The 10,901-nt window shown below is 34.8% G+C and overlaps 3 protein-coding genes across 3 annotated transcripts; 1 reads left to right on the top strand and 2 right to left on the bottom strand.

The window, feature by feature from the left end:
- The first annotated feature begins 1,132 nt into the window (after window positions 1–1,132).
- On the top strand, window positions 1,133–4,520 carry EMB3127 (Amino acid dehydrogenase family protein). Its single transcript, XM_085722878.1, has 5 exons — window positions 1,133–1,420; window positions 2,185–2,513; window positions 3,318–3,554; window positions 3,694–3,861; window positions 4,012–4,520. Exons 1-5 carry the CDS (start codon window positions 1,270–1,272, stop codon window positions 4,180–4,182), a joined length of 1,056 nt encoding a protein of 351 aa, XP_085579004.1. The 5' UTR covers window positions 1,133–1,269; the 3' UTR covers window positions 4,183–4,520.
- Window positions 4,521–5,620: 1,100 nt separating this feature from the next.
- PMM (phosphomannomutase) lies at window positions 5,621–9,744 on the bottom strand. The gene is made up of 12 exons (XM_085722877.1): window positions 9,438–9,744; window positions 8,991–9,086; window positions 8,517–8,561; window positions 8,317–8,383; window positions 7,921–7,997; window positions 7,744–7,779; window positions 7,588–7,643; window positions 7,413–7,512; window positions 7,214–7,309; window positions 7,034–7,123; window positions 6,010–6,061; window positions 5,621–5,837 (listed from the first exon to the last, which is right to left on the bottom strand). The coding sequence occupies exons 2-12, from the start codon at window positions 9,057–9,059 to the stop codon at window positions 5,782–5,784; spliced, it is 744 nt and encodes a 247-aa protein (XP_085579003.1). The 5' UTR covers window positions 9,060–9,086; window positions 9,438–9,744; the 3' UTR covers window positions 5,621–5,781.
- LOC146908623 (uncharacterized) lies at window positions 6,340–6,912 on the bottom strand. Its single transcript, XM_085722880.1, is given in 2 exon segments — window positions 6,340–6,568; window positions 6,571–6,912. Coding segments are annotated over 2 exon segments (288 nt in total). The 5' UTR covers window positions 6,767–6,912; the 3' UTR covers window positions 6,340–6,476.
- Window positions 9,745–10,901: the final 1,157 nt, after the last annotated feature.

The raw sequence follows: 10,901 nt of genomic DNA, 5'->3' as shown, positions 1-10,901 counted from the left end.
AAGTTATTAAATTTCAAAAGAAAATAAAACACCTGCAGCCAAATTGAAACCCAATCAGAAAACAAAAAGGAACCAAATTAGATTAGAGAACCCATGGACAGATCAGAAGGTGACACTAAGGTTGGAATTTTGACTACCGCATCATTCCGGTGAGAGAGAATCGTTTTGCAGCAGTGGATTTTCCGGCGACAACAATTTGGATTTTCTGTTTCATATTTTTGTTGTTGTTAACATAAATTATACACCACTGAGTTTGATTTTGTTGTTCAATATGCTTCAAAATTTGTTCTTTAATTTGTTGCGAACAATTGAGACTTTTTGTTGATGCTATTTATGCTTTGTAGGACAAGGGGAACAAAACAAAGAAAAGTGAGTGAATTCCAGAAAAATAATGAGAAAAATTAGTAGAAACTTGATCATAAGTGTAAGCAAATTAAAATAATAAAAATAACAACTTGAATGTTCAGAAGCAAGGCAAAATGCACAGCACAAACGAGAAAGAGGGTGAAAAAGAAATGAAAAGAAAGGCACCGAACAGGAAGAAAGAAAAAAAAACCAGTTTTTTGTTTTTAAAGGTTTGCAACTTATTCAACAGGTTGCCGGTTAAAATGATAAGTAAAGTGGATGATGTGTTTGATTATTATTGGTGTGTGTTAAAAGAGAGTGTTAGAGAGTGTGTCCCTAGCATTTCTCATAAATGAAAATTGATTTCATATTTGGTACACTCATTAAAGGTTTGTTTGGATTGACTTAATTAAGCTTATCTATCAATATAAATTTTGCGAGACTATTTGAGAGAACATTTTGAAAACAGCTTACGACATTTTTTCGTAAGGCTTTTTTAGCTTATTTCCATAAGTTCTTCAAAATAACTTATGAAAACAGCTTATATCATATACAAAGATAATTTAACTCTATTTTATCATTTGTTGATAAAAATAACATATGTCCGATTATACATAAGCACTTATCACAATAAGTGATAAGTGCTTATGTTGTAAGCTGTAAATAAGTTGTTTATCCAAACAGGTCCTATGTCTATTATTGGGCTTATGTAAAGACAGTCTACTGCTCTAGCAACAAGGCCCAGTTACATTGTTTCCCCTTTTGATCATCCATCGCCTGAGAGAGGGAATTGGATTCTTTGAGAGTGAGAAAATCGATACAAAGTTCGGAGAAGGAATCATTGCACAACAAAGCAACAAAACCTATAGATTATTATTATTACTGAGTCATTGTTTAAGGAGAAGGAATCACACTCACACAGTAATGGCTTCTTCTGCTTTGACTCATTGCTATTCTTCTCCTTCATCCACCACTGCTCTCTTCCTCCGCCGCCAACCCATTCATGTGGGTCCCACCTCTCTCCGCTTCTTCACCATTCACTCTTCTCCCTCTTCATCCCGTCTTCTCTCCATTGGTATAAAGCTCTCACCTTTACTCTACTCTTCACTTTTTAGCTTCTGGGTAATCTTATTATTTTCATTAATCTTTTGCTAGAGTCGATGTTAGTAGTTGTACATAACAAAAAATGGTTTTTTTTTTTTTTTTTTTTTTTTTTTTTGTGTGTCTGGAAAAGGGCATGATCCATTTAGTTCCAAAATTTGAAATCCGAAAGGGAGTACTTTAAATTGGATGGCTTTCTGGAGTCATAAATTATGAGTGCTTTGGGGTGTTTACGGAACACTGCATCCACTTCAATTTGGCCGCGGGCTGGTGTTAGTGTAAGAAGTCATATGTCTGAATTAACTGCTTATTAGATTTAAGATTATGACTTGTCAAAGTTGTAGGCCTTCTTATAGCATGTTTGGAACCCCGTCCAAATGCCTTTCATTTGCGCATCCAGCGGAAGCTAGGAATCCTGGCTTCTTATATTCACAGAAAATACGATATTGGGAAGCAAGAAATGTATGCCAAATGCGAAATCAAACACACCATAAATAGGTTGGAGTCAATATATTCAACTTAGTTGTGGATGAATGGGATTTGTTAACTTGTTGTCATCGCTTTGATATTGTATGTTCATAAGTCGCCCGATACAATGCTAATTGTTTTTTCCCGGTGCCTATATGTGTATATTTTATTCCCATTCATGCTCAAATTGTTGTGTTTTTCCTCTGCATGCTATTGACCAGAAAAAGGTTTTGTTAACTTGTTTATATGTTTTCATATGACTGTATGCAGCTGCTAGTGCTACTGAGGCTTCTTCTGCCAAGGTGATTGATGGAAAAGCGGTGGCAAAGCAAATCAGAGATGAGATAGCAGTTGAAGTCTCCAGGATGAGAGAAGCCGCGGGTGTGATTCCAGGGTTAGCTGTTATCCTTGTCGGAGATAGAAAGGATTCTGCTACTTATGTGCGTAACAAGAAGAAGGCTTGTGAAACTGTTGGAATAAATTCTTTGGAAGTAAATTTGCCCGAGGATTCCACAGAAGAAGAAGTTTTGAACCATATTGCAGGTTATAATGATGATCCTTCGGTTCATGGCATTCTTGTTCAGCTACCTTTACCATCTGTATGCTTCTAATTCTCTAACTTTATTTTCTTTTTAAAGCTGTTATAGTTATCTTCTTTTTTTTTTTTTTTTTTTTTTTTTTAATTTCCTTTATTCTTTGATAGTTTACGTATTGTTATTAATTTTGTTAATCTCAAGGGATTCAAGTAAGGTCCCCTTCCCTTGTATATATAGCTGTACACATTAACTTGTAAAGAATACAATCATTCAGAGTATTTGAGTAAGAAAAAGTATGCTAACTTGTGTAATTAGCCTATTTGTATATTTGCGCCAAATATTCAAATTGGTCACATGATAACATTAATAACTATTAGAATTTGTGTTGAGTCCAACTCAACCCATAAAAATGGCTTGTAAGGTGATGGGTGCCTCCCACTTGTAAACACTTTTTTAGGTCATATCTCATTCAATGCGAGACACTCAAAATTGATTTGAGTTAAATTCAACCCCACAAATTTGACTTGTAAGGCAAGATATGTCTCCCACTTATAAACACTTCTTCAAGTTATTTCTCATGTGGACCTGAGTAGCCTCATCCATATAGAATTTGGGTGGAGCTTGACTCAACCCCACAAAACCTACTTATAAAGTGAAGGATGTCTCTCACTTATAAACACCCTTTCATGTCATGTCTCATCCAATATGAGATTCCCAACAATAACTTACTCGTATATGAGATTCTCAACAATAACTTACTCTTCTAGGCTTGTAGCTAAGTTTACTATAACCTAAACCAAAACTTCAATTCATAACCTAAATATTTTCTTGTGGAAGTTGAATTGATTTTCATTGATCTTGTGACAGCATATGAATGAACAAAATGTGTTGAATGCTGTTAGAATCGAGAAGGATGTAGATGGTTTTCATCCATTGAATATTGGTCGGCTTGCCATGCGAGGGAGAGAACCCCTGTTTGTTCCTTGTACACCAAAGGGATGCATAGAACTACTCCACAGATATGGCGTTTCTATCAAAGGAAAGAGAGCTGTTGTGATTGGCCGGAGTAATATTGTCGGAATGCCAGCTGCTCTCTTGTTGCAAGTAATATCTCATTGCACCAAACTCAATTTTTTATTTAACAGTTCAAAACTAGTTTTGTTTGAGTATGAACATTTGTTCCTTTCCTTTTTGCTTCAAACGCATGCATTTCAACTTCTTTATATGTTTCTTATGTTACTAGAGGGAAGATGCTACTGTCAGTATTGTTCATTCCAGAACTACTAACCCTGAAGAGATCATTAGACAAGCAGATATCATCATCGCTGCTGTTGGCCAACCAAACATGGTTAAGGGAAGCTGGATAAAACCCGGTGCAGTCATTATCGATGTCGGAATCAACCCGGTTGATGTGAGTAAATTTTATTTCATGGTCTAGTTTATAGCATGCTGCTTGTACTGTTTCTAGGATGATAGGATGAATGAACAGATTCCACATTTGATGCTTAAATTTTAGGATGATGAACAAGTTATACATTGCGCTTTCTTGTGTTTGTGACAGGATCCAAGTAGTTCTCGAGGTTATAAATTGGTTGGAGATGTTTGTTATGAAGAAGCCGTAAAAGTTGCCTCTGCTATTACACCTGTTCCTGGAGGTGTTGGTCCAATGACCATTGCAATGCTTCTACAAAATACGCTCATCTCTGCAAAAAGAATCCATAGTTTTGAATAATAATCTAACAAAATGATGTATATCATTAAGAGCCATCAATTTTTGTTGGGAGTCTTGGATTTTGTCTTGCCTTATGATTTTATTCTACTTTGATAAAAAGTGGGAAGAGGAGGAGGGAGTTTACCATTACCATATAGGTTCATTTGTCCGGAAAAAGTCCCCGTCTATGTCTAGTTAGAGTACACAACTCAATAGTACTAAAGTAGACGTGTTTGTGGAAAAAGTTGTAATTTAATGAAAAAATTTATAACTCAAATCAATCTTATTGATCTGGTTTTGTTCTGTAAAATTTCTGAATGCAAGTATATCTAAGTACTGGGGTCTTACTCTTTTTTTCATCCATGCTCTTTGGTTATAAAGAAAAACATAAGTGTGTGCTCAACCGTTTGTTTATTATTTATTTACTTCTCTGAGATTTATTTAGTACGGTGTGCCTACATTGGCTGTGTATAAAGGTTGTCCTTTTGCCAAATTTCTAACTGATTTTGCTTGTAGTCTTTAGCTTCTTGAGCTTGACTTTCATCCTTTTCAACAAACATTTTGTGAAGTAATGGTTTTCAGTTGTCATACCTACGTACTTCCTAGTTGTGTACACTTTCATTGAAAATGCATGTTTTTTGCATGATCATCAAGTAGGCGTGTATTTGAGGAATTTTGATTCCTTGCATTCAAGGAAGCCTTCATTCATTACTCGGATCATTAGATTAAGAGTGAGGCTCTATCTGCCCCCAATTTGCTGCAAAAACATCTCACATATCGGAAGCTACTTGGCATGATTTTTGGAATCGGCTTTTCCCCGGCGGGGGGGTAGTACAAAAAAAAATTCTCCAAGATTAAACGGTTTGCATGGGCTTTATTTTTTGAATCGCATGGTGCTTGATATGGCCATCCAAATCGATACTCTGACTAGTCTATTGACTTGTGAACAAAATATAATTGAATGAAAACTCTTTTTTTTTTTTTAATTATATCGAAAATGTGAAGTGCTGCAAGAAAATACAATATGTGGTCCACTTTAACCCATGCATTTTGAGTGTGCTTCCACCATGTTGATCTCATAATGATAAGTTATTGCACAAATCTTAGTTTTCCAAATATAGATTTACATTGTTCAATGGTAAGTTTGGGAGGAGTATTTGCATTTTCGTCAACCGAAGACAAGTTATTAGAAACTAATGTCGACTATAGAATAATATATGTTTGATGTTGTAGAATTCATTTAAATATAATCTTGAGCCTTCACATGGATAGATGTTAATATTTTGCATGATATGGACCCAGTAATAGTATCCCACATATTACTACAACACTTAAACCAAATCAAACCTTGTGGAAAGCTTCTTTTGCATGTTTTTATCCTTTTAAACCAAATTAAACCTTTTGGAAAGTAGAGAAAACCATGACTTTGGGTAATTAACAAATTATTGAGAAACCCAAATTTAATTGAATGATATGCTTCTTATTAAATCCACAATGTGAAGTACCATGATAAAATTACAATCAGAAGATATAATTATATTCGAATCATGCGGCCCTCTCTGTAAATCATTGCTCCATGTTGTTTCCAGTATCAATAATGATATGCTGACTGCAAAAATCTTAATGTCCCAGGAATAGAGATGTACACTGCTTGATAGTATCTTCAGGGCTGGTAACTGAAAAACAATCAATATTAACGCATAAGGTTCGCATGGAAAACCGTTTTTAACTTGCATTTATCTGGTTTTTAGTTTAATTATAACAACAAAATCAAAATTTTCACCATGTAACTGAAATTCGGTCATTTCTACACAAGTACATATGATGATACAATTTAGAGCAACATACCTGTGTGCCCGATAGTCCGTTCAGATTCATAAATTTCATGGTCATTTCCACCCTGCTCAGTGCAAATGAAAAAAAAACAGAAGTTTAGGAAATTAATAGACGAATTTTGTTCTATATCCCTATACAATGATTAGGGAAGCTTTTTTATTTTTTTCTGGTTGCAATTTCCATTGACATCATAAAACAGACAACACACACAAAGATGCCAAGATCTAATTTATAATTCCAGTGATGGATAAATAGAAAATAACAGCAACTCCAGTTCTAAGTAGAAAGAAAATATGTCGAGTCTCACAACTCAAAGTCACAAAGTTAAAAGTTCTTAAAAAATTAAAATCATCCGGGCATCAGTATCATTCCAATACAATAATCTAATACGGTGGGGCAGATGGATGCTGATCCTTCAGCAATACTGCAACACAGAAAGGATTCTAAACATTTCAGCGATACTTAATGAAGCCAGTTTCCTAGGCATTCCTTGGAATTGCTATAAGCACTGCCTGCAACACACACGAGAGTTCCCACACACACGACAGGTGCGAGAACCAGGTCCATAGGTCTTGGGGTGAGAGTTCCACACATTGGAGTGACCCATGGCTGGCCTTTGATTTGTTCCTCGGCGATTAGGGAAGATGGGAATTGAATAAAGAACCCTATTCACTTGCGCAGTCATATATAAGATGAACTGCTTGTAGAAGCTAGAAATTGAGCAGTGAAACAAAAATGATAAATCGCTTACAAAGTGAGCGACCGTCATCAACTAACTAAAGTTTTGGAGATATTTCACCATTATATTATTAATTATCTTTAGAGTCTCCTCTAGAATGAAGGGTTCATTCTAAAAGATAATAGAGTGAAGTGATATAGCCATAACCATTGATTGATTTTAGGTAACTAAACTAAATTGCCAAATACATTCTTGTTACACAAATTTCTGCCCCAATTCATAGGAATGCACAGAGGTAGGAAATGTAACAAGACAGACATTGATTTCGAAGTATTTCACCATAAATTATGGACTGACCTTGTAAGTTTTGTCACCAAAAAAGTGGATCTCATTGAAACCATCAAGGTATCTCAAGCAGTATGTTTTATCCCAACCTTGAGGGAAAACCTGTAGAGTGCATATATATAATAAGACCTGTTGGCTTATCACTTAACCAAAAAATAAATTCACCATATCATTATGAAGATCATCACTTACATCAAAGCTTATCTGTCCTCCAATGGAAAATGTCAAGTTAAGATGAGCAAACTTCTCGCGAAGTATAGAAACCATTTTTGAGCGTATGTTCTGAACCTGAGAAATCATTGCAAATTTTCAGGACAAAATTAAACCTTCAGAATTTCAAATTAAAGAAAGCAAAAGTTCTTGTATGATAAAAACTAAAATAGATCATCACCTTGTCATACTTCTCAAACTCATCTCTTTCTTCTTGGCTACAGTTTCGCCCAATCGGTGACACATTCAGCATCCCACTACGGAACTCTATAAATGTTCCCCTAAAATTTTTCTTACATAGATCAGGATTAAGAAGCTTGATATAACAATGTGATTAACCACTGAATCTCACTAACCTCTTAATAGGGATATCCAAGTCAGCAATGTAATGAAGAGTAAAATTAATAAATTCCTGCAAAATACCCTCTGTTATTAATGATTCATCAATATTAACAACTCATCAATTTAATGATGTCTAATGTTTTGAATAGGAATAGAAGTATAGGCCCTACCTTGAGCTTTTCGTCCCCAACGAACGTCTTCAAGCTCTGAAAGAGAGAAATTCACAACTCATCATGGTGTATTGCACAAAACGTTAAGAACATAGGGCATTAACCGAATCTATTTGAATACATCCCTGGTCATGGTGGCAATTTTATTCAATTATGGATTGAGTTTGTGTGGTGTACCTGAGTTCCAATGAGCTTTCCTTGCTTATGAGCCACAAGACCATTCTCAGAAAATACATAATCATAGTCAGTGGTAACTGCAACAGTCAAATAAGGACAGGACATTCAAAACTAAAGATAGTAGATCATCTAAGATTTATGTTTTCTCAAAGATGAGGAAGAAAAAGGAAGTAGGGTATGTAAAATAGAATTGTAACAATAATTATCAGCTTAGATCAGCGTACATAATTCCAACCAATTTTGGAGATTGGAATAGAACACAGAAGAACGAGAAAAAAAAAAGAAGATGGAATTAATTAGTAATTTGTAATGAAAAGAAAAACTAAAATCAAGAATTTTCAAAAAGTGGCTTCCTACACTGCAGCATCAGAAACCAAAGAGATACTTATCGCTAACCTGTCTGGCCAAGTTGCTCAGATATCTTTACGAGATCAGAACCCCCAACAACTCCAACTGTTACAACCTGTGTGACGAAACAATGCAGGATTCAACAACAAAAGCAAACAACTTTAGAAACAGGCTTTTGCATGATGGAGAAAAAAGGCATCAACAAACTAAAAACATGTAACGAAAAAAAGAAATCCCAAATCACATACCTTTCGTAGGTCTTGCATGAACTTCAACATCTCTGGAGTAACCACCTAACAATTGAGTAGGCAACAGTAAGTAGATGTGATCCAAATCCAAACAATAAGAAATAATAAATCCACATTTTCTAGTCTCGTTCAGCAAGGAGAAATCACAACATTTTAAGATGAGCGGACTGACGAGTAACGTTAGATGACTTAACAGCAATGTTACCAATTACGGATCATGCAAAATAGCAGTTTGTTCAAATTCTGCTATGCTATAGTGTTATAGCACCGCTATAACGTGGAACAATACTAATTTGTAAAAATTCTGGTAAGTTATAACGCTACAGCCGCTATTTGATTTTGACAGTACTGCTTAGCAGACAATAGATCTGATAACATTTCAGAACCATATAAAATTGCAGCATTGCTAAATTGATCACAACAAAATAACTACACTAATGGAGTGTCAATATCTGTAGTAGAAGAATGAAATACCTTCCTTGGAGCTGTAAGAGTCCCATCAACATCAAACAAAGCAATCACACCAGGATTCAGGGAAGCCATTGTAACTTGTTAATCAAGCACCTAAACCTGCAAAATTTTGAAGCTTTTTCATCAACCTTGAAGCAAAAAGGAATTTTAGTACGAAAAAACGAATCAGAAAATGTGATTAGGAAGCAAAACAATAGAACACCACTGTGCAAGCAACTAAGCAATGAACACTAATGGAGTGTCAAAAACAGAGTGAACAGTTCCATAGATGAGACAAGAGATCAAATTTCAAAGTAGTGAAACAAAAAGGTTGAACATTGTTCAAAATTTGAAGACACCCATGAGAAAATAAAAATGACCCAAGTTGTGTTTGTGATAAAAAAGAGATAAAATTGGGGAAAAGGTTGAAACTTTGCAAATGAAGAAGTAGAATTGAAAGGTAAAAGTTACCTGGAATGAGAGAAGGTAGAGATTGAAGAAGATGAATGTTGAATGGGGTTTATATAACAGAAATTGGATGAGATGAGATCTGATTCTGATATGAGAGAGACAAACAGTGGAAGAGAAGATTCAAGTGGGTCCCAACAAAGCGGGAAAAAAACATGTGCCTACGTTGTCAAAAGGAAACGTGAAAGAAAATAAAGTTGTCGCTGTTTTCTTCCATTCAGAGCATATTCGGATGAAAATTTAGGATATTTAGGGAAAGTTTTCAATTTTGACAGGTTTTTTTCCATGATAGATTAGAGGTTGTTTTTCATAAAAGCTTCTAATGGAGTTAACAACTAATAAGGTTTTAAGAGTGACATGGATTGAATAATCCACTTGTTAAATTATCAGAGGTTAAGTTGCATCAACACAGCATTATATGTTGACAATATTTACTACAAATAATATTCAATATTTATGTATTTTAAATCAATGCTTAAAAAAAAAAGTATTTTAAATCAAATGTATAAAAAATGTCACGTACTACTCACTCGTTTCATTCAATTCAATTTAATATAAAGAAATTTGCTTTCACTTGGAGGGTGTTATTGGGAAATGGTAACCGGTGTCCTGGGGTATTAGTAGACCATCCCCAATGGTGGTGTCTTTACCAATTAAGACACCGTACCTAATAGGTACCCTCATTGGGGAATTTTTTTTTGGGGGTCTCTTAAGACCCGGGGTCTTATTTAAGACCCCCAACTTTAAACGGGACCCGCACGCTTTTAATATTAAAAAATTGAAATGTAGTGATATAAAGTTATTGATAGTTGATTAGTGGGTCCCATTTAAGAACTTTGTGTGAGATCTGGGTTGGAGGAATTGAGTGCTTATTAGGTACTACTATTAAAAAAATAATAAAAGAGTGATGTGTACGTGTGGGACCCTTTTAAGTACCAAAAAATGGGTGTCTCCATTGTGGATGCTCTAAGAACATTAAAAAAAAAAGAAATTATATGTCCTCGTAAGCTTAACCCAGTTGTTGATAGGAACAATGCATAATATATGCAAGGTTCAGTTTGAACCCAACGACCACAAAAAAAAAATTATATAGTAGTTAATGCATTAAATTTTGTGAAATCAATCCATAAAAAGTAAAAAGAAAAAAAAGTTTCCTTTAACTAGTGCTCCGGCCTCCGGGGCATCGGTTAGCATGACCTTATTATATACAAAGGACGAGTTTGAAATTAGAAGGATTATCCAGTTATTTATTTTAGGAGGTGAATTTTTTTTTTTAAACAAGGAGGTGAATTTACTTTTGAGGATCGAAGGAGGTGAATTTATAGTAAGTAGATTATTGACAAAAATAATAAAGAAATTTTATATAGAGTGATTAAGTTATACAATTGAGTCATTTGTTTCAATTGAGTTAAGTGGTTCAATATAAATGACTCAGTGGCCTATCAGGTTGGTCCTGTACCAATTTGT

This window comes from Medicago sativa, chromosome 7, assembly GCF_051527215.1.
Source record: "Medicago sativa cultivar Bolivia chromosome 7, Bolivia_mono, whole genome shotgun sequence".
In the NCBI taxonomy this organism is placed as follows: Eukaryota; Viridiplantae; Streptophyta; class Magnoliopsida; order Fabales; family Fabaceae; genus Medicago; species Medicago sativa.
This window is presented reverse-complemented; position numbering and strand designations above follow the sequence as displayed.